The following is a 24,344-nucleotide window of genomic DNA, read 5'->3' on the forward strand; positions in this document are numbered from 1 at the left end:
AGACAACAAGAGCGCAGAAAATGCGCCGAAGGCAAAAAGAAAAGACGCTATGCAATGATGCAGCACAGGGAAAATGAGAGCACAAAAAAAGGCGCAGTTTGGGTACATTTATATGCGGGTAAGTGTGGATGCTTTAGCTGGACGATTAGCGCAATGAATGATTTTTGAACAACGTTTTCCGCATGTAGTTGAGGCGGTAGCGCAAGAAGGAGGAGGCGGTTCTTTGTCCATGTTATTACGGGGGGGGGGGGGGGGGGGGGGTTAACAGCGTCATACTCTGTTCCATTTTGTAAAATATTCCTCTTTGCAAGCTTCAGTGAATGAACCCATCATATGGTAGTTGCGATTACAAGCTAGCACAAATTTCAGTTTGGGAATGCAGGTTACAGCGATTAGTTTGTTATTTGACCCTTCATAACAACATTCACGTCACCTCATTTCTCCAGGTGTCATTCCACTGCATTCCTGATGATCAACAAGACAGTAAAGCATGGCTAATCACAATGCCTTACGTGAAAAAACAGCTCGAGATTGTTCACAGCACTCCACGATGGATGATTTCTCTTATTTGGTGGCAAACTAGTAACTCCGCTCTTGGTGCGCCTGCGATTGTGTTCTGGATACATAATATGTCTCCTTGAAGCCGTACGGGTACCACGGCACATTCATCATCATCAGCAGCAGCATCAGCATCAGCATCAGCATCAGCCTGTCTACGCACATCCCAGGGCAAAGGCCTCTCCCGTAGATCTGCAATTATCCCGGTCCTGTGCTAACTGCGACCAATTTACACCGCAAACGTCTTGATCTAATCTGCCCATCTAACTTTCTGCCGCCCCCTGTCATGCTTTACGTGCTATCAAATCGCACGGGGCGGGAAGCGAGTCAGCACGACACGAGAAAACGCACGTGTAGCACGCGTATCGGCGACCGACGCTATCCTTCAACATGGCGTCGAGAGGAGTGTTCGGTTTGACTCAGACGGAGAGCAGCACTTTTGCATAAGGCCTATCCTCCACTCTCAATACCCCTTCACCTGTCACTTCTGTCCCTCTCTAAATACTACGTACTACATGGTGCGGGCCTGTCATTCATCCCCCAATCTCACTCGCCCCTCGAGCAGTGGGAGGGCCTGCTGACCAGCTCCCATCACGCTGACCAGATCTTTCTGGTCACCCGTGTCAGGGCTGCAGCAAGGACACAAGGGTACCCATCCCACCGAGTGACGGCTCAATCACCAGTTTGATCGATTAACGTTGATTATATATCTCTCTCTCAACGGTGAACTCACTAATTATCACAAGTATATTAAACTCGCCCAAAGGATAGAGTAGTCTTACCGATAAACTTTAACAGACCTAATTTGGGCCAGTTTCAGGAAAATTTACTCCAGATATCTACATTATATTGAGAGCTACAGAACATTCTCAAGAAGGTTGGCTTTGCTGCAAAGCGTGCTCTATTGGTGGATGCGATTGAACCGTGTAGGAATAGAGGTATATACAGCTTTGTTGTATAACACGTCAACAGGAGCCTTAAGTTTTTTACCAACAAAAGATGAGTTTGGGAAAAACCAAAAAGAAAACTCCCCCGTCATATCACCAGCTATTGGCATAACCGTGCTTCGAAGTATTTCCGCCTTCAACCACTTGTCGCAGCAATTAAACTTCAGGTGCAAGAATAGTCTGTGCCTGCCGAGCACGCATTTCCTAAACTGGTCATCCAAGACTTTTCCCTTGCTCCGAGTTGTTGATCAATTAGCTCGCTAGCCACCTAGTTAACCTAGTTCGTAGAGCGACCAGAGCGACTGCCCTAGATAAGCGGTGGGAAGGGGTTCAGATACGGGAAGAGGACGAATTGCTCAACTGCAAAGTCTTCTGAAAAACTTTATAACCTTCCATTGCAGCTTTCGTTTGTACCAAGATACAACTAATCCCCGTCTAGGGCGCAAACTTCCGGGATTTATAAACACTGCTTATGAGCTGCTTTTAACTCACAAGAAGGATGAATAATCCGTCATTGTTGACTAGAATTTGCTTCCTATGGAACCAAAAGTGGAATAAAACCCAGGCGATTATCTCATAAGTGGGTAGAGATATCAATAATCATTTGTGTGATCAAAATAGAAATGTCTTAGACCCTCCTGTACCTCCCCTTCATACCAACACATAGTCTATTCCCATCGCGCAACCATAGAAAGGGTTATGAATGCCGGGATGTTTTCTTGACTTCTCGCTTTGCCGTCTGCATAGCTCATAGGGAGGTTCACTTTGGAATTTCGCGCGCACGACAGTGTCCTCGGGGGAAGGTCAACTGACATTCTCGAGTTTTCTGATGCTCCAAATCTGTGGACATTGCGCTGGTGGCACTGTGTGCAGGTTATCTACATGGAGGTACTTTGAGTAAAAGTGCACAAAATTTCATAACAACGATGTCAATAATTTTGCCTTTTACACTGCGGTAAAATTATCTGCCTGGGATTTGTTGACATCTCTCATCGTGGTCGAGCTTGACACAAAATTCAGAAGCATCATTCCGCTCATGCGTAGTCCAACAAGTGCGGGAAGACGAGTGAACATATGGTCGGCAGATATACATTTCTCACTAGAGTTACTCGATAAAGACGGAGGGCAGTGACGTGTTAGAGGTGAAGTACGAAAAAAAAATTAATTTATGAAACCCCAAGGAGGCAGGCGGGAAGACGAATGAACGATTCCAGACTTCCGCTATTAATTATTGAGAAATTGCAGACAAAATGTATTTCAAACCTGCCCGTTAATTAACATGGCGTTCGGGTTGGAGATGCAAAAACTGTTGATTCGACTGACAGTGTACTTCTGGTTACAAGCCAGAAAATTGAAGCTCGGCATTGAGCTGTGCAATAAAAGCACTAAATTTGGCAGTTGAATTCTGCTGTACAGGAAGAACATTCAAAATCGACAGTTTAATAACCAGTCACGGGGATAGCCCGTGGGATTATCACCGTTAAAATATCGGTCATGGGTTTCGGAAGGTCGTTATGTAGTTGTGATGACAAATTGACGAAACTAACAGATATATGAGTGCGAAATACTTCATGCTTTGGGGCTGCGTTCAGAAAGTACCCTTGTTCCCTATGAGGCTCAATCTCCACGAATAACAAAAGCGGTATGAAATTTCATTTCTTAGAATACAAAGAAGGCTTAAACCCGTCGTCATCAATCCTTGAACGTCTCTTTGGCCCTTAACATGGACTTGGATTTTGCTTGCAATGACTACTCGTTCAGATCTCTAAAAACAAATCTTGTTATTTTTACAAACTTCATACCTGTCGAGTTTACACGTGTGCTATCTGTGTCTTAATCCCATGAAGTTTTATTTTTGAGTCTCAAGACTGCTCATGCAACCGTAGCCTAAGGGATTTTAAGGTGCCCACAACTCTGGCTTTTAGCTTCAGATTTTGAAAACATTTTTATGATTGAAAAGAACTTCTGACATCCCAAACATGAAGTCAGGAAAAAGTTTGGTTCATTACGATGAACACAATGACCCACTGGGCACTGAGAAATACTGGGCGCTGGCTGCCCATATAACAGTTGAACAAGAAAGCTACCTTGATCAACATTATTTATGGTTCAAGTGAAGAGAACGACGTAGAGATTGTATTGATATCATTCGTATTAACAACGAAATTGCGCAATTTCGCTTACCTGTCACTATCCCATTGAGCCCTTGGGCTCGATGCGAGTTGACACACATAAAAGATACTTTCTTTAGCACACGGAAGTACGGGCTGCCGTCTCTTTTTTTAATTTTCGAAGGTCTGGGAACCTTTTTCTGTGAAAAGATGGTGTTAAATGTCGAAAAAACCACAATGTGCGACAGAGAAAAAAAATTGTGTAAGTTGTTGCTCCTGAGCTACATCAAAGGGCTAAAAATTTCGCCCTGCACGAAGTTTCAGTAGTACCGTCCGATGTAATCGGGTAACTCTTGGGTCCTCAAAATTGCGAGTTGGTTTTGCGTGTTATATATTAATCAAAAAACACCCAGACATCAATGAACACGCAGTATAGCTGCGCAAAAAGTAGAAAAAACAAAATTGGCGCAGTAATATGAATTGACGCCGTTTCTGCCGCAGCGCCTCGCCCCATGCCTCGGTCGGCGCCGGCCACCAGCTGTGCCTCCTTCGCCAGCGTCTACATCGGCCCTACCACCACCACCAGCAGCATCAGCGCCCAGCGTCAGCGCAGCGGATCCCGGCCGGCGGCGGCTGCAGTCCAGTCGTGAGGATTGTCCAGAATCGGCACTCAGCGGAGCCCCGGAAAGGCATGCGACTCGACGGACTGGCCTTCCTCGCCGTGAGTCGGTCGCTTTCTTACTTGCTTCCGTTTCAGCGATCGAGTCTCCCGGAAGCTCGCATACGAAACCAACGCAAGGATTCTTTATTCCTGCTTCTCCTGGTAGCCTCTTCCATGTAGGCGGTCGTATTCAATATTCAGTGCGGGTAGGGTAAGAATCTTTGTACCACCTCGCCTACATATATACTTCCCGCTTGTCTTGTAACCTTTCGGGTTTTTTCATATGTTTTGTATGGGTTTTTAAAGTTGGTGTAACCGAGATTTGATTGTCACCAAATGTGGAGCAACTGTTCTTGCCTGCTCAGAAAACAACGCGCATTACCGTTATTGTCATCGCAGTAACCTACAGTTATTTGCTGTCTTGGCACCGCGGGTCACATCCCTGTGTTGTGAGTGCGAACTTCGCAACCCTGGCGTTCGTGATTCGTCCTAGGCTTGGGTTAGTTGGATTAGTGAATCGTGTACCATTGTGAAAAAGTGGAAAAACAGGCGAAAACCTAGACCGCCTAAGAACAGGCGGCAATTTTTCGCAACTAAAAGATTTTATCAATGAAGGAAATTACGGAGATCACATAAGAAAGGAGCACAGCTATTCGTACTAGGGTGCTTGAAAAATTGCCTCCATCTTCCCACGAGGGAACCCTGGTGTGATGCGGCGCATCTGGGGGTTCAATTGGCGTTTCCATTGGGTTGAAGGAGAGGAGACCGCGGAGGTGAGTCGCGCATGCGCGCACATGCGCACCGGAGCAGCTGTTAACGCAGCGTTAACGCAGCGAAGCGCACGACAACCAAGCGCGCCAGCTGTCGTTATGCTAATGCGCCGGAGTGAGAGTGTTGCACACAGCTGTGGGAGAGGCGAACGGAGGAGGGCTGCGGACGGACGCCGCCGCCGCCGACGACGACGCAGGAGGCACATGCCTCAGAGCAAGAGATGCACCGCATCTAAAAAAATGAAAAAGTAAGTGTCTGGGCCGATATATGACGACCCCCTAACAATAGCATATACAAGAAAATCGGCCGCGTGTCTGCTCACTTGACTGCAAAATGTCGTCGAAAGATATTCTTCTGCCGCCCCTGCCGCGCAAATGCCTGTTTTCTCTATTTCGCCAACCTCCTACGCTCCGCATCTCTCGTCTCGCTCCTCACAGGATGAACACGATAAAGGTTTGATCAGGTCAATTCGATTGTCGCACATTATACTGCTCGCGCGCTATCTATTAGAACCTTTCGTTACTGTTGGACTCATAATTCCGTCACTCCACCCAGGCTCGGGCACGAGTTATGTTTTGCATTTTTGAATCAAAAGCTTGTGTCAACGCGAAATTTTATTTGGTATCGCAAATACCAAGCCCACATATGTTTTCAGTTAAACGAACACTGCCTAGAACCGCATATGTATTAATTGTGTTATTCCAAATATGTGTATACGTTGCTTTTTGCTCAACAATGTTGCAAGTGTAAATTATGGTACCAGATTTTGTGGTTTGGAAGCGTTTTGCCTATATAAACTTCTCGGTTCAGCATTATTTTATTTTTTGGCCGGGTGGCTGAATCGACAGACAGACATACATACATACATACATACATACATACATACATACATACATACATACATACATACATACATACATACATACATACATACATACATACATACATACATACATACATACATACATACATACATACATACATACATACATACATACATACATACATACATACATACATACATACATACATACATACAGACAGACAGACAGACAGACAGACCAAAATTTTCAAGTTTAAGTAGCCCAAGAAACACTATCGTCGTTAAAAAGGTGGATAGGTTACAGTTATGTGCGAATGACGCGGTGAGGTGGTTGTAACAAATGCAATGGAAGAACCCAATTCCGAGTGACGCTTTTGATATAGACTCCACTTTCCGTTAAATCGAACGTGGATCACCTGCCAGGGTGCTGCCTGAATAACAAAACAGGATATTTTGTGCCAGAAAAATGAAAATAGTAACTTAAATCTCGTGAATCAGTCGTATTTTAATTACACCATCAAGTATTTTGAAAAGTTTTAAGGGCATTTTTTCTGCAGAAAGTACCACAATTTTATTGCGCTAGTCAAACTAATGAGAAGAAAATTACAAAAAGTACACAGTATGCGCAACTGAAATAAATTGCGCTGTGATAGAGAGATTAATTGTTCCTTGGCGCACTCACATCTACTTGCGTGGTTTAAATGCGAGGCAATATGGGTTCCCCGAGCTCTATACTTACCAAAAACTTTACCGCTACTTCGCATGAGTGCAATGCTAGTTCCACAAAGCATGGCCTCTGTGATCACCCCGCGCGCGTTTTGCTCCGGCCGTCCCAAACGGCCGGAGAGAGCGTAAGTTGAAAACGGGGCGTGGCCGCGTCTTTCGCCACACCGCGGCGATCGCCACCTATGCATTAACTATTCCACTGCAGCTTGTCGCAAGCCTGGAAACCCACGTTTTCGCAGCTTGCAGTCAAATTGAGTCGAGCAACCAGCTTTAAAATGGCAGGTACAAGACAATAACAAATTTGTTATGGTTAACTTAATTATATGAGGCGCGCAAGTGCGAAGTTGAAGCAGCAATCATACGAGCGAAGTGCAGTCGGTTCTGGCACTTTCTGTTGCAGTTTCGCGTCCATATTTTTATTTTTTTAGATTTGCCTATGTGTATTTACGCGCGGTGCCCTTGAAAAACTCCTCCCGTCCTCACCCAACATTATTTACAAGAGTGGCGACAGATGCTGGTGGTGTCTGAATGGTGGTGTCTGAATGTATCACGGTTGGTTTGTACAAACCAACCGTGATACATTCAGACACCACCGTCCATTGCAATTCAGTGCCAGTGAGTATTTGCAAGGTTTTAGTAAACGCTTAGTGAACTAATATAGCGCATTTGCGCGACAGTTAAGAAAAGCTAATCATGGTCTGTAAAAACTACACGATACATCGTAGCATATAAAGCTGCATAATTATCACGGGATGTGCGACTTATTATTTGTCTGTGTTTGCAGTTGAGAATGTTTTTTGCTTGTATATCTGGGCACGCAGATGGCTGCTAGATTGGTGGTTCCAATAAATTCAAAGATTAAATGTGCTAGCTCCGCTATTTTTTTTATTTTCTAAGATCACTTTTAAATTATTTTTATTTTTTTATTTTTGTGGTCTTTTCTGTCTTCAAGTTCCATTCAATTAATCAGGTCCATTTAAGCTATTTTGAGGATAATAAACATCTTATCGTGCCAATTATGCACTTTTATACAAAGGCGGGGGTTTACACGATTGGTCGTTTTCACGACATTTTTGTGCGTGTTTCTGTAGTTCTTTTCAGTGCTTTTTTATTCCTTTTGTGGGGAAGGTATACGAATGTGCATTTTTATTTTGTAAGCTAGCTATTATATTTTATTTTCTGCTTTTGGTTCTTTTGAGTTTCCGTACAATGAATCGTCTCCGTTCACAGTATTATAACGATAAATTACACATGCTAACTCCGCCAATTACACTTTTTTTTTGCGCAAATGCATTTACACTTTGGTGAGTTTTCATGACTTTTTTTATTCTTGTTTCCGTCGTTAATTTTTGTCAGAGCTTTTTATTCTTTTCTTCGCTTCGCGCGGAAGATGTATAGAACTCATATTTTTGAGTTCGTAAGTTCACTTTCATAATTTCTTTCTAGGTTTTGTATTTTTTAGTTTTTAAGATTCCGTTCGATCAATATTATCTCTATTCGCGCCATTATGCATTTCTGTACAAATGCAGGGCGTTACATTAAGGTTCGTCTGTTCGCGAAATTATTTTATTCGCGTTTTTCGTATTATTTTCGCTGCTCCTTTATTTATTTTTGTCTGTTTTGTGGAGGAGCTGTAGAAGATTTATATTTTTGAATTTGTTAATATCACTTCTGTATTTATTATTTTTCTATTTTCTGTATTCTTGTTTTTTTTTTTCCTAAATTACGTTCCAGTAATTATCTTTATCTAGGCTTTGTAGCAATTATCTTGCCAATTTACGTTTCTGTGGAAATGCAGGACTGCACATCAGACCAAAACGATAGGCTGCTGTTTTTCTAAATGCGACTGTATGCCTCATGGCATAAAACGTATATTACAGTTATATGTTGGCTTTCGCTTCGCGGAAGAGCGCGAGAGAGCAGTGTTGCCCTTTATGAATCAATGAAAATCGCGGGCCTCGACCTGCAACGGCGGAGGCCTGGGCCTTGAAGGTGTGGAGTTCTTGCTTTTTCCAATGAAGGGCACATCCATTACAGGTGTTTTGTGTCAGAATCTTCGGCAGGAGCTGAGCAGAAATATGGCCAAAAAACTCGCAAATACACTCGTGCCAAGACCCAGAAAAACTACAGCGTTGACATGCCGCGAAATGCCGCATAAACAGCGCCCCTACGGGCTGAACGATGAATTCGATGCATAGGTGTGCACTGCCGCCTGGCGGAGCGCGGAGGGTACCGGCACGCTTACAAAATTTGGCTGGGGCGCGCGGCGATTGGGACGGCCGGAGCAAAACGCGCGCGAGGATATCTCGGAGGCCATGCACAAAGCTATTATCATGCAGTTTCGAAGCCTCCCAGTACAGATACCCGAACTATTGGTGGCCTGATAACCAATGAGGACGAAGAAAAAAGCGAAGAAAAAGACGCAGACACGATGCCCCAGCTTTCCGAAGCCTCTACTACGAAGCCGTGGAAGGCGCGCTTGCAAGTTTTATGTTCCTTCCACGTTTTACTTTTCTTTTCTTTTTTTCACGGGAAAGCAAAAACCCGCGCATCCGGCGTGGAGCGTTGGTTTCTGTAGCGAGAAAACGTCTCCTAAAATGACCGGCGCAGATATTGTATCTCGTAGGTTAACAGAGGAAAAAAAAACTATCTCACTAAAATCTGGTGCGAATGTTAGAAAGCAGAAATTTTTCGAACGACTAGAATGAAACTGCAACGTCGTCAGCGAATGCCCTTTAATAGCACGCGCGTTTTAAGCTGATCCCACAAATGATCAACTCATTACTTCAAAGGACGTAATAAATAAACAAGAATGAATTACGTTCACATCGCATTTCGGGATGTACTTCGGGAGTGCCACCACATGTTTCCTCAAAGTACCCTACTGGCTGCGGTTGCCATCATACGGTCTTCGATTTGAAAAGACCGTTCCAAACACCCAAACTAGGACCCAGCTCTCAAAGGGACGGAACAATTCGCTTTTACAAGTCCGTGATTTAATTACACTCTACAGCAGCTGTACACCATCATATTCCTTTTAAGGCGAACCTTTTTCAAGGTCCATTTCTGCGGTTCAGAAGCGTCGTAACAAAGCAAACGGGAGGCAAATGGAAGAGTGACAGGAAGTTGATTGATGATTGATTGTAGGGTTTAACACGCCGACGCAACGCAGGCGATGAGCCGCGCCGTAGTGGAGGGCTCCGGAATAATTTTGACCACCTGGGGATCTTTAACGTGCGCAGAAATCTCGTACACACGGGCGTTTTTGCTTTTCACCTCCATCAGAAAAGCGGCCGCCGTGGCCGGGAATCGAACCCGCGAGCTCGTGCTCAGCAGCGCAACGCCTAAGCAACTGAGCCACCGCGGCGGGTAGTGACAGGGAGTGAACGCGGACCTGAGGCGAATTAATTATGATGATGATAGCAAAGAGAGTGCGAGGAGGGTAGCGCAGGGTAGTGGAGTAACTTAAGTGAAAGGAAAAAGAAACAAAGACAGGTAGGCGTGTTGGTAGAAGCTCTGGCTCTGGAAAAGGCAAGGAAAATATGTTAATGGATAGAAGATGGCGGGGATGAAGTTGAGTGAGAGGTAGAAAACATGAATACCAATGCCATATACCTATCATGTTGAACAGTTCTCCCAAAGCCGAGGCACAATCTAGCTCTAACCTTGCTGCTTTGCAAAAAGAAACAGAGAAAAAAACGTCAGCACAGCCTTGATTGCCTTGTGCGTACGCTGTGAGTCTGGCCAGAGACCCAGCAGGACATCCTCAGACATAACCCGATAGCTTAAGCATTTAACGGAGCCAGTGATCTAGGTGGTTAACTTGTGTCGCGCTTTCGCGTAGCACGTCCAGTTGCAGAGAACGCGTGGAATGGTATCTGAAACACAACCGGCGTTTAACAACCGGCGTCACGCGTACCACAAATGAGGGGCTGATGGCGACGGGTAGAGGCTACGCCGGGGGCAGTCCGTAAAGTAGCATCGCGTGGCGTCTGAGCGCTAAGGTGCAATTAATACTTACAATCAGGGGAAGGTACAGCAAGAACATGGTGAATAAAGAGTAGGAGAAGAGCACCGAAGGAAAAAGCCCAGAGCTTCATGATCCGAGGTCTGTTTGCAGCGACTGCTGTGAAACGCATCATCTACGCCTTCCCTCCAGCAGTCTCCCGAATAGGGAGGCGGTCGCGTTACTCTTAGTTCGGTTGGCAATTCATCTCGTAACACATTTTCTAGCCATGGTAATCACAGCATCCCTAATAATCCTAATACGATGAAGGGTGGTCTGTGACTGACGCATGCATGCACACCCTACATTATTTTCCTCAGTTCATCGCGAAATCAAAACACCCAAACTGCTGCGCTGAAATTTCGCATGAAGTGTTTCGTAATCATCGGCGACCTTTTTCTTTAGTTCCTCATGACCTGCACGCAGCACGTGACAATACGTACACCCACCTCGTTCGACAATCCGTAATCGCATCTATGTTTCGACATTACCCTGTTTGTTTTCTCGATTTTATTGTCCATGACTTTGTAAATCTGCGCTCCTGGTTACTTCCAGTAAAGTATTTGCGTATGGCGGGTACAATCTTCTCTCTTCATTTTTTTTTCTTGTATTGCCGTGCCTCGATGTTTGCTTATGTAAGCGGATTCCTCGCGCCCAAACATTGTAAACTACTTTTCCGGCAGTATTCTGGTAGAAACACTTTGTGCTAGCACTCGAATTTCGCCGTGTCGCTCCCCCGCTAGGAGGTGCATACTTTGGGTAAGCACGGGGAGTAAATTCTTTGTCGTCTGAGTTGTGCACGCACATTGTGTTTTCTTGGTGGGTGCTCTGGGTGTCGAGTTTCCCACCCTTAATTCGCCACATGCATCTTTTTGGGGGGCGTATTTCGTGGAAAACAAATTGCTACGACTTATCGCGAATGCGGGCTGTTTTCCATTCTATTTCTCGCGAACAGAAAAACCTCTTCCGCGAAAAGGAGATGAAAATGCCGCAGAAAGATACCGAACGAGCTCAGAAATGTCATCATATTTCCCTGGAAAAACATTATTTGTTCCGTGTTGTCTTACAATATCATGGGTACTTCACATATAACAGTAGAGCGGATTGAAAAGCAGTGACTGCGTACAACAGACGCCGCTTCCTCTTAATACAGTTACGTTGGTCTTCCTTTGGTGCTCACTCAACGTAAAAACCTTACGAAGACATTAACTACTTCTTGAATGTGTCATATGCGATATACTCACATGTTTTTCTGTTGTTTTTTTGCTATGAGTTCGTCCATATAATTGACCAAGAGCATCTGACGGCAGCTGTTATTGTCACTAGCTAATCACCCTCAGAGGGTATATGATAATTGTGGGTGGGTACGTTGATATCGCAGCCAATGAGATGATTTATTGATAAATTTTGATTTGGCGAGCATTACGTGCAGACGTTAGGGCATCCTTACGATGAATGGCATCCTTAACCCAGGCCCTGGTCACGAAATTATGCTGAATTCCGGGGTGCGGGCTCGTCATGCAAGCCATTTTATAGGATTGGATGGGACTGGTGTGAGATGGTACATAGACTGCCAGGAGAAGAACATAAAATCTAGATGGGAAAGTATTGAGTTCTGTAGGTGACGTGAAAAAGGGTGCTGTGAAAGCGTGTTTATTTGTAGCCTTTGGAGGGTGGTGGCTCCATCTCTTGATAGTCCTCGGGGCGCTGACGGGTATTTTCTTCGGTCGAGTGGTAGTGGGCTAGTATATTATCGTACTTTATGAGCGGGCCTAGGAGGCAAGAAGCGACGCCGACGCCGGAGCTTCACCGAACGGGCCATGTAAGGCTAGCGCTTTAATAATAACACATAATGGAGAGAAGGAGAGAGAACAACTTTATTGTGTGCCCGGTGGGAGAAGGAAGAGGTTGGAGATCCTAAATGCGAGTATACCTAGGAACCCGTTATTACGTAGTAAATGCGGAGGCACTCTTGTCCGATTTTAGCCCGGGACTTCTTAGTGTCACCATCATTCTTACAGCTTGGGACAGTCTCTTCTCTAGTTTCCACATCTAACCCGTTCTTCCTCAATAAAGTTTATCATGATGATGGTGATGACGATGGCTTGTCTTTGTTACTATGACAAATCCTTGCCCAAAAGCCCTTCTTAGGCCTATATCTAGGCTTAATATTACGCAGCCCTAACGCTGAGCTTTAAGACATGTCCAGCAACGTCCAAGTCATCAGATGTCAAGCTGCAAGTACCGATTGACAACGTTAGAGCTCATAGCGTAACGTTAGGGCTATCGTCAGCCGCTACCACACCCGCGTTCGCACTGCCCGCTCAACATCTGCTGGGGCGCGCCGCACAATCGCAGGTTTCAATGGATCCCGCCTGATGGCGCCATAAACGTCAGGCTGGCGCATACCCGTTTTCGCAACACCAATTAACGAGGTCATTTTGCGAAAACGTACCTTGCTGCTGACCTAATTACTATTTCCGTAATAGGCCCCACCAAATTACTCGCGCCGTCCTCAGTACATGTCTCTAACCCACGTTTTTACTTCAAAGGCCACGACGCGTCCCCCTTCAGTCCATTAGAGCCATGGAGGCGTAGTGGCGCAGGGCGTGCGGGCGCTCTCGCATTCCTGAAGCTCTTGGATCGACCCCACCCAAACCCAAATTTGGTCAATTTCTTTTCAGCTCAGTTACTTTACTTGTATTCTTTTTGCGTCGTCGGCAATATAATGGGCCACGCCTCTGTGAGTGCGACGCGGGATTTTCCACCTTCCGAGTCGACTGATGCTTTCGCATTAAGAAGTAATTTATCCAGATGGTGCTCGTTGCAGTACTTTTAACGAACACAACCGATAAATCAAGAAATAAACAGCGAACCTGAGTTTTTTATGCAGTTGCTTCTGAGGTTCAGTGGCTATGATTATCTCGCGTAAAAACAACAGGAGACATAAGCTGTCCAAACCTGATAGTGAGAGGAAAAAATAAGGAAAATGTAAAAAACTAAGGAAAATGTAATCCTCACCGTTTACTGGAACGGAAAAGAGCTCACAGCTGCTTATGCTGCAAGATAATGTAAGCGACCTTCCCAAGGCCCTCTCCATTTATAAGCGGTAAGATAAAAATTCATTAACGTCAGCAGTTAACCATTAAGGTCTACAGCACAACAGCACACACCGGAGTCTGATCAATGTATTTGTCGTGTTATTATAATATGTCAACTTGAAGTGAATCGAACTAAATTCAGAGTAATCGAAGTTAACAGTGAAAAGTCGACACTTTTGGCTATTTTGTTGCCGTCAAGTTTTAGCGTCGTTTTGTTTACCACATGAGCGCAATCATTGCTACAGGGATCACGCCGAGAAAAAGAACGAAAATTAGAGCAATTGCGGTCTAAAAGCGTAATTTGTTATTCCGGCAGGAATAACTAATTACGGAAGCGAAATCAATTTAAAGGAAAGAATGTTACTGTTCCGTGCAAAGAATCGGCCCTAAACAGCTGCGTGGGCCGCAATTTCTGGAAAAAGTTTGGTATCAACGTATCGACATACTGCGAAAGCCCTGGTGCGAAATTCAGCTCCATTAGCTGCGTGTTCCCAGAAAAACCGGAGAGTCTCGCTGGAAGAAGCTCGTACAAAGTAAACAACGAAGAATTCGCGCTAGAGATCCGAGCGTCGGAAGCACTGGAAGCAAAGTGTGCCTCCTCTTTTGCCGCCATTTCTTCCACTCCTGCCTGTCTTCCCCATCGGGCCCACGGGAACGCCGGTCATGTTAGCGAACCTCACGCGTAGCCCTCACGGAGCATTTTGGGGGAGGCATTGGATGCCATAAAACATAAGCTGCCATCTCCTGGTGCAGATTGTGATACTCTGAACGTTACCAAGAATCAGACAGCTAAACTGTGGCTTCCTCTCGACGCTCTGCCCAGATGAGCTTCCGAGAAACATCCTCGGATAGCCACCGCCCTTATTCTACCACATCCTGTTTTTACGCTTTGTTGCGCACTAGTATCGCAAAGCTGTGAGTGCACCGCGAAAATGAAAGCCGCCTGCGTCTGAGTGACTCTGCAAATTTCTCGAAACGCGCACCCACCGGTACCAATCGAGTACATCTGGGGCGGTATTCTCGTAACTGTCCCTTTTGAAAACGTCCCTTTTGCGTCCCTTTCATCGTGACGTACTTCCGGTTAAGCAGTGGGCGTTGGCAGTAGGTTTGCCGCTCTTGCGCTACGTCACTTCCGGCTGTTTGCTTTTAGCCAGTCAGGGCTCGCCAAAAGGGACACTTTTGAAAGGGACGCAAAAGGGACAAAATTCGAGAATACCGTCCCTGGGCGCACTGTCCAGTTTGGTCCCTCTCAAGGTGCTGCGTAATCCCACGATGCGCATCGAGATTCTTTGTAAAGTTCATGCGTTTATCGTGCACCCACCGGCCCACGTGAGGACAGCGTTTACAAAAAAAGGGGGGGAGGGGGGGGGGGGGGCTATCTTCACTAGCGGGGCGAGAGGCGAAGCATGCTGTGTATAAGTGTATTCAAAGATTGTAAGTATCCCTCTTGCCACACGGGACGCGTTGATATACGCGACATCCAAATTACGAGGACAAAGGAGAAGTGAAATTCGAAATCGAGAACTGCAAACTTTAATGTTAAAGCGAGTACGGAGCGAAATAGAAGCAAGCAAGCAAGCGCGAACGGAGAACTAGTGTCCCGGTGTGTCCTAGTACGCGTTTTTTTCAACGCAGATGAAACGTTCTATCGCGAGGCGTTAGAAACAGAGTGTCCCGGTGTGTTGTTTTAGAACTCGTTACGTTCTATCGCGAGGCGTTGGAAAACGAGTGTCCCGGTGTTTTATTGTCCCGGTGTTTTAGTGTCCCGGTGTTTAAACATAGCCTCTCCCAGAACGACGCATCGGCCGGAGTACGCACCTCAATACAGACGATCAACGGATGCCGACGTGTATCAGTGCGCTTGACAGCTCGTATATCTAAGTTAACTGCGGTTAACGAAGATCTGCGTTTAATCCGTCCCGCTTCTATGCGCATTTTGCAACGCAACTGAGCGGACACATTTCGAATTCGTCGCATTTGATCTTTGCTTCTGCTTGCAGAGCGTATATCCATTATTCAAAATTAAACTTTTTTACAGTCAACGTGTTACTGTTTACTCAACAGGAATATTTTGTACCCGTAGCCGATAGAGACAGAAAAAGCTTGAAGTGGTCCCCTCTTGAATCTGTCACTACTTTTCACGGTAGTAAGAGCGGGGGGGACACGACCCCTTTGGGAGGAGGACTGCACGTTCCGCTCATTAAGGGGAAAAGAAAAGAAAGGAATGGCGTTGTTGAAGAGGTTGGTGACAGTCTCTTTATATTATGATGTCACCCTCATATTGTTATGATTGCCTGACCATCCGATGGTCAGCTTCACAGAGCCATGCACCCTTTTATTGAGAACTCAATGCGCGCCAATTTTCCCCCGTTTTCTGTGTTTCCACCGGCGGAAGCTGCGTCTCGAGTGGCACAGCTGCGGGCATAAAATGCTGATCGGCGGCAAACAGTTTATTCGAAGGGGTATACCGCAACGTACCACACAATTCCTGACATGATGCGAGATACCACCACGCGCCTCGCGAGCACAGCAGACGTTCTCTCAGTCATTGGGGTTTATTGATAAGTGACTACAGTTTAGACGAACTGTGTAAGTTATCGAAATCACACTACACATCATTGTCCACAGTGAAAAAAAAATGGGTCAGGTTTAACACTTGAAAGCCTAGTTACCACGAGCGAAAAACCTGTTTGGTTTGATTATGCAAAGTCAATGTACTCAGTGGTTCATGCACGTTAGGCGACTGGATGGTTGGATTGAGCCTGTCGTTCGCGCTGAAGCACACATACCGACGTCCCAGCCGGCACGACATCCCACATGCAAAACTCACAAAGCATCGGGAAGCGACTATCCGAATTCTTTAATCAAATACCCACCCTCATTCCGCCCGACTTAACGCAATGTCCCCAAGCCAATATCCAACCGAATGCCAATTCTGCCAGAGACACTCAGGCACATTATTGGAGACTAGACGTACTTCAGGATTGCCACCTCTACTATCCCTTGTCCTCGCCCCCAAAGAGCAGGGAAAGGCAGTGCTGTCTAGCCCCTGCTTCCCAGACCAGCTCATCCTCGTCGAGAGGGCAGCCACGGTCAAACGGCACATGAATTCCAGTGAATACTTAGGGAGCCACTTCCACGTGATCTGATCGATGCTCCTAATGAAGTTGTTGTTTCTCTCGCTCTCTCTCTATCGCTCTTTTTCTCTGTCTATTCATAGCTAAATTGAGAGGCCAAGCGCCGACGAAGCAGCCCTTAAACCCTCTCCAAGTCACGTGGTACCGCAGCGGCGAGGCTCCGAGCGAGCGTACCTGCGACGCCTCTCTATAGCGGATCCCGTTTCATTCATTCCCGCGTAGACAGTACAACCTCAGCAGTACCATGGATTTCCCCATATTTCCACGACACCCGACATTTCGGCCACGACTGCGCGTTCACCATCGCGTGAGCGTTCAGGCAGCGCGGTAGCTGGTAACAAGGGGAAGAAACAATCACGACGGAGGTCCAACAATGCTCCCCCTTCGGAGTACCACGATTGTCTTCCTTCAAAGACCACAGCCCTACAAACCGAGCTGTCATCACTGCAGCGAGAATACAAGCACGCCTGCGCCGCACAAGCCCGAAAGATAGCGGAACGTGAAGGATAGCAGGAGAACCACGCCACTGAGGTTCTAAGTCAAAGGAATTCTACGTGTTTTCACTGCGCCTGGACCGCCACAGAGGTTGAACACCTTATAAGCAGGTTGATCTCCAAACACCTCGACATCGTGCTCTCGAAGAACTGGCCACACTTGTCTCAGTCTGCAGATACTGCTGTGTCCAAAGCAGCACCCCAAGTGACCCCGGCCTTTCAGCATGGCCCATCGGTATTATCCACCACAGAACACGGCAGCAAGTACTAAAGCCCCGTTGTTGCTGCAGTGAAACTGTCGCGTGTAGCGCGCCAATGTTGCAGAGCTCAATGAACATCTCCGGGCTTTGGATCCCAAGCCGTTGGTAGTCCTACTCAAGGAGGTGAAAGGAAAAGGCCCGGGCATGCAGACAAGGCTACCGTTCTTATGAGGTCCCCACCATTCGCTACACCACCATTTCTGACCAGGCCACCAGCGTAGTGACCGAACAGACAGCTATATACGTTCGGAAAGAAACCCCTCACTGCCAGGTGCCTACTGCAGGCATGTGTAACGATGTTCAGGAAGTAGTGACTGTCCGCGTATCCCTTGGTCGGAGGACCTTACTTGTGGCATTGATCTATGTGGGTCCTCAATTACCAGGTGCAAATTTTGACTGGATGCGGCAGTTTCGGGCTCTGTACCCTCGAGACAAAGTTGTGATTGGGGGTGATTTCAATGCCCTCAGCACGACTTGGGGATATCGCGTCACCAAAATCCGCGGCCGCAACCTGGAGGAATCAGCAGAAGATGCGGACCTCATCCTTGTTAATGATCTGTCGTGCCCCACGCGCCTAGGGCAACCGCCGAGCGAGAGGGACACCGTTCCGGATTTGACCTGGGCAACTCCTTCCACGGTGTCACTATGAAAATGGTACTCTTCATCTTGGGGAAGTGACCATTACCCTATTTGAATTACGCTTTCCGGCAGCGTGCGGATAATTACCAAATATGTCCGGTATGTAGACTGGCCCCGTTTCAGAGAGCTTCAATTCTTCGAGCCAGAAAGGCATCGCAACCCCAACGTAGACTCATTCACATCTCTGCTAAATCGCATTTTGATTGCTGCAAATGGTGCTACGATGGTCGTCGAAGTACACCAGAACACCCGTGCTCCGGACCGACACCTGATCAATCTATGGAATGTTCGCGACGAATTGAAGGAGCGCTATCGGACCGGAGGTCGCACTTATGTCGACCTGGTGCGCCTCCGCCACCAGATAGCGAACATTAGGAAACACACGAAGCTCCTGGCCCGCAAGCTTTGGGAAGAGCAATGCGACTCTTTTTCCTCTCACACTGGGGCCCGGAAGCTGTGGAGCACCTTCCGGAGCCTTGCCGGGCGTACAAAGCTGCAGGGTACGGTGGATACGGTGCTACTTCGTACTGGGCAATCCCGTGTGGTCTTCGAAAGAGAGGCCGCACATATTTTCTTCCCCCAACCCCCGTCTCAACCGCCACCTTATACCTACGTTCTGGAGCAAGTGGACGACAGCGAAGAGATTGAGCTGCCTTTTACTTCTGCTGAGCTCATGGTTGCCCTTGAGGAAATCAAATCGTCTAGCACACCAGGAAAAGACGGTGTTTCTTGTCTATGCTCCGCAATCTGCCGGTAGCACAAAAAGAGGAGCTTCTTCAGGCACTTTACGACATATGGATCAATGGCGTCGTCCCTTCAGCCCTCAAGGATGGTGTTGTAGTACTTATTCCTAAGGCAGGCAAGGATCCCGCAGTCCTGGCAAATTTACGTCCAATCTCACTCACGTCCACTATCTCTAAGTTTATTGAGCGGATGGCCACGACTTGACTGAGTCATCACTTGGAAGAAGAAAACAACTACTTCCACCCGGCTCACACAGGCTTCCGACCACATTTAAGCACCCACGACAGTCTTTACCGTCTACGAAAGTTGCTGCGAGCAAGCCGGTATAAGCGGCCGCACATTCTGGTTGCTATTGATTTACGAAAGGCTTAGGACACCGTATCACACGCAGCGGTACTCAATGCCCTAGTGAGGGCTTATCCGGGTATGCGGCTACGCAATTTTGTACGGAGCTTCCTGCCTAACCGCCCATACGAGATTCGATCCGGCCGCCACGACACCATTTCCTTCACCAATTGCTGCGGGGTGCCCCAGGGGGCTATCATCTCCCCCTAATCTTTTTAATTTGGCTCTCAGGAAGCTGATTCATGGGATGTCTGCGGCGGAAGGTGTTCATGTCACGGCCTATGCCGATGACATCACAATTTGGACCGAGGCAGGTGACCACCCCACAACCGACGCCGCGATGCCTCAATTACAGAAGGCCCTAGACACATTCAGCGCCCTCCTAGCTCCCAGTGGAATGAAAATATCCCTGGCAAAAACACACTTCCTGGCCATACGGGGCACACCTGCAGAGCGCTCCCGGATTCATTTAACCATTGAAAGCGTTTCGCTCCGGCCTGCTCCACAGGATTGGGTGCGTGTCCTCGGAGTGCCCGTTCACCAGAACGGTGGCGTAGCCTCCTGCACCTCATTCGCCGCATCTCCAGCACCTTTGGCGGAACATCTCAGGACGTATCCCGGTGTTTAGTGCAAGGTGTATTTGTGTCCAAAGCCACACATAGCGCCATGTGCTATTTACTCACCAAACACTAGACCCGCCAGCTGGAAGTCTTTTACCGGGAAGCACTTCGAGCTATAACTGGGCTTCCACGACACACATGGATAGAGGAGCTCTATCGGTACGCTGGCCTTCCCACTCTCGAAAGCATAATCCAATCTAGGGCAGAGGGGGCGAAATACCGTCGCAATTTCACTCACCAGGGCCGCCGCTTACTGTGCTATGCCGGTGAGGATTTCGACACGTCCGTGCCTGCCATACATAAGCACATTGAACCTTGGGAGGATGAGCTCATTACTGAGCAACGGCCAGCACCCACTTCACGTCCTCAAGAAATTTACCCGTCGCATAGACATGTTCCTTCGGTCACCGAAACTCCCTTGAGCACAGAAGTCTCGACAACACTTTCTGTCTTCGTGGGTGCTTTGTGGCAGCGCCATTTAAAAATGGCGTACCTCGCCGCCGTTACACACGTACCGGCCACAACCCGAACCTTCAAGATGACCATACCATCTACCGCCACCGTGCTGGAGGTTCGCGCCATCGAGGATGGGGTACAGCTAGCTGTACGCCTACCGGCAGCTGATCCCAAAACGTACCGAAGCGTCAGCATATTTACGGACAGCGCAGAGGCTTTACTGGATCTCATTGGACCACCCAGACGGCACTCTGTGGCTCATAACATTAAACTTTCCTGTGCAACGTTGCGACTACGCACTGACATTTCTGTGACTGTTCGCCTAACACCCGGGAACGCAAGACCCCTCGGTAGTGAGTGGGCCCATGAGCTGGTGAGCAAGGCTTGTCGGAATGTCCGCCCGCAGTTTGACGGCTCCCGCACTGAGAAGTTCTGCTTTGATCCCGATGGCGAACGCCGCTGCCGCAAACAGCGCCGCCGTCAGGATATCCTTTCAACAGTGCCCATCAACCCAGGCCTAGTGCCTCCTGGGCTTCCCCGCACCGCACGTGTCCTCCTTAACCGCGCGCGCTAAGGATACGCTTTAACTGATGACGTCGTGGCCAGGTGGAGGCACGCCTCGACTAGAACAATGAGGCGCGCCAATTCCACAGCAGCAGCTTCAGGAAACCTTTCATCTACGGCGGCATCACCATCCGGACCCTTCGTACATCTGCTACGTATGTGGGCAGTCGCTGAAGCCAACTATCCACCACCTTGTATGGCACTGCATAGGTCTGGTAGGGCCACGTGAGACACATCGGCCTGCCTGGGTACTTGCTTACGAGGACTGGATCAGTCCGAAGGGCCGCATCAAACAGACTTTACCCGCACTGTCGCGGTTCGTTCTCAGCTCCTCCACGTTGGAACACTATTGAAGCCTTCATCTCCCCTCCCTCGCCCTCCCCATGCGGCTTTGAGCCATCCCTTTCAATAAATGTTCATTTGTTGTTGTAGCGGATCCCGTGGTGTGACGTCACACCTGCCACACTTGCGCTCAGGAGGCTCAAGGTTGCAGGAAGCAGACTCGGCAGGGTGCGATGGCCTCCTACATTTTATTGGAGAGAGCGTAGGCCCGGCCAGGAGTGGGAGCGGTGCAGACATGCGGCCACCCAAGCGCTCCGTCGTGTTCGATCTGTGTGTCGCGTGTCGCTGCTGACGCTGGCCGGCCAAGCACCGCTGATAATGATGGTGGGATGATGCAGATGATAGTGGCGCTGCTAGAAGATGAGGTGCGCGCCACTACAAGGTCACTACGACGCGATTAATGAACTTGCGAGACAAAGCGTAGTAGCACTTTTGCTTTAAAAACCCAAGAAGGTTCAAGTCCCTCCATTGCTTTGAGTACCTGTCAGTCTGTCACCCGCTCTGTCTTCTGTAGGCCAGTGTTCATTGGCGTGTGTCAAAATATATTTTCAGTTGACATTAGCCCCTCGTGATATTCATCCCAATCTGTTGTCGCTGTCGTAACTTTGCGCTTTCTTGTAGAAGTGTGCTGTACCAATTCGCCCGAGCGACCGCTCTTGCAGGCATACCTGAGCTTTTGCCTACTCCAGGTACACTAATACAGACACTCCGTCATGCCTATATGCAAGGCAGAGTAGTAGGCAGGAGGGGGCGTAGGTAGCCGGCGTAGATGGGGCGTACTGGACAGGATGCGCATCACATGAGCAGCCGAAATGGCTACCAGTGGATGGGAGAAGCATGGGGTCACGTGGCGGAAGTTGGTGTAGAGTAATTCTTGTGAACGCTGTCTAGGAGCCCAGAAGCACCATCCCTAATGGAGGGATAAGTTACCCCAAATCGGTTGCTTTTTCCTGTTGCTCAATTGCATGTCAGAGTAACCGTACTATGTCACATCGTCACATGAGAACATTTCAACAGTACGTGTTTGTGTTTGGCGTACCGAGCGGATTGGTGACGCGCAACTGCGCGTGCACAAAATACTCCCAGGAGCGTTAGGCGAGCGTGTAAACCTTACGCCCAGGCCCACAGAACACCACCTATGCGCTCATGGAAAGCTCGGTGCTGTATTTCTATACGAACACGGTATTGTCGGCTTCAACAGGCATGAAATAAAGAGCTCTCTCATCAAGATTAACTTTAAAAGCAAGATCGAATACAGTTGCAGTGTTTTCCGCTCTCTGGATTATGTTTTCGGACTCAGCGAACGTGTGCTACACAACCGAACAGCTCCCGACTTGATACAGAGACCTTCCTACAAAGCATCCACAATCAAACTGATTGGGCAAACAAGTGGAACTAATTTAACCTCGTCAGCCATCACGGCCTGTCTCAACTAGCCGCAGAGACGGCTGGGAAATGACATACAAATACAACGAGTGCCTGAATACCGAGCCGATTCTTTATATGCTGCCGCACGTGTCCAAGCAACTGTGAATGTTTAGCCAGAATAGAAAATAAAAGAAAATGCGTATTGTTCTTGCAATTTATCCTATTAGTCGATTCGTCAGTATAGGCAAACTGAAGCCCGTTCGTATAAGTACACGTGCGGCGCTAGCCTGCTTATATTCACGGCTGGGTGAACTTGGTTTGGCGTTGTTTATCTACGTTCGGAAAAGAGTGACATTTGCTTTATATATATTGGTGCATATAAAAACGCGTTTCTTCCTAATAAAGTTAGTTGCAAGTTTGCGCATTGTCTCGTCTTCTTTCTCCGTCCTCGTGTCGTTTGCGCTTTGAATATTCAAGAGTGACAGAACGCTTGTTCCAGCACATTCTTCGCGCGTGTGATAGAGTGCCGAGGTAGTTCCGCTTCCTTGGGTTCATGGGGGATCGCGCTCAGGCCTTAGCGGATACCGGTGGTTTTCGTGCAGAGAATCGTGCACCAGTAATGACAGAAACTTTCAAGGCACAGTTTGTAGAGAACAACTCGTGCATGTTTCTGCAGAGCCCGCATTTTAATTCACGTCGAATTGTTGCGCCGCGGGTGTTTTTTGTAAAGAGCCCTTTCTGCGAAACTAGAGCGCGTTGTTTTCCCCGATTACTGAGGCGGTTGCAGTAGAAGTTATGGGGTTCTTCGGAAACTGTAGTACCATTTGTGTAGTGGCCGCAGATTTTTGTTCTCTCCGATGATTCTGGGAGAAAATACGTTATTTTCGCCACCCCCCCTCCTCTGCTTTCTTTCGAAAAAATAATTTTGAGCCGCCCTCAAACTTCGTATACGACCATTCTTAACTCCTACATGAGACACCCCGAGCGAAACAAAACCCACAACCAGCAATCCAGCATCCATCTACCCTGCTTACAAATTATACCCTCACACTAGACATACATAAGCACATACACTGCTCCATGCACCTCACTATGAAATTATCAAGCCTACACACTCCGAAAATTACAAACATTTTACAATCACACAATATTCTCGGAAATCTCCCCATCTCAACTCTCACTCGACTGCCCGCACTGCAACTCACCCCTTACGCTCTGACATCTAGTATTTTCCTCCCCATGTAACCTCAACCCCATTACACACCCATCCCCTGAGCAGTGGGAGTATGCGCTGACCAGCTCGCCACTGGATCTTCAAGGACCCCTAGTGCAGCGAGCACTGGAGTCGGCGCAGGCTCGCGAACTCCTTACCATGAGAGGCTGACCACATCTCCGTCCCAAAACCATTTTGCTCCTCCTCCTCCTCCTACTCCTCCGGGTGGGGGCGGAGAAATGTCTGAGATCACTAACTCCACCTACCATAAATAAATATTTCACTGTCAGAAGCTACGCTTCGGGTCTAGGCGGCTTATGTCTGCTCTCCCCATGGCGATCAACAGTTACAATACCCCTAAAGGAAGAAAAAGGAACAAAAGAATAAAAAGATCGTGCAGTGTACGCCGCCTGCATCCGGAAGTTATTTCGAATATTTAATTGATTCCTTGCTCAGCA

The 24,344-nt window shown here is 47.6% G+C and overlaps 1 protein-coding gene across 1 annotated transcript in view; it reads left to right on the forward strand.

Annotated features, from left to right (window-relative positions):
* The window catches only part of LOC144169434 (uncharacterized), a 187,684-nt gene that overhangs the window by 18,497 nt on the left and 144,843 nt on the right, over nucleotides 1–24,344 (forward strand). The window contains exon 2 of the mRNA XM_077698585.1: nucleotides 4,118–4,337. Within this exon, the coding sequence (XP_077554711.1) occupies nucleotides 4,308–4,337 (30 nt within the window). The 5' untranslated portion in view covers nucleotides 4,118–4,307. The remainder of the gene's footprint in view (nucleotides 1–4,117; nucleotides 4,338–24,344) is intronic.

The sequence above is a fragment of the Haemaphysalis longicornis genome, unplaced genomic scaffold (assembly GCF_048455015.1).
Source record: "Haemaphysalis longicornis isolate Haplotype H1 unplaced genomic scaffold, Haemaphysalis longicornis Haplotype H1 scaffold_2, whole genome shotgun sequence".
Classification (NCBI taxonomy): Eukaryota; Metazoa; Arthropoda; class Arachnida; order Ixodida; family Ixodidae; genus Haemaphysalis; species Haemaphysalis longicornis.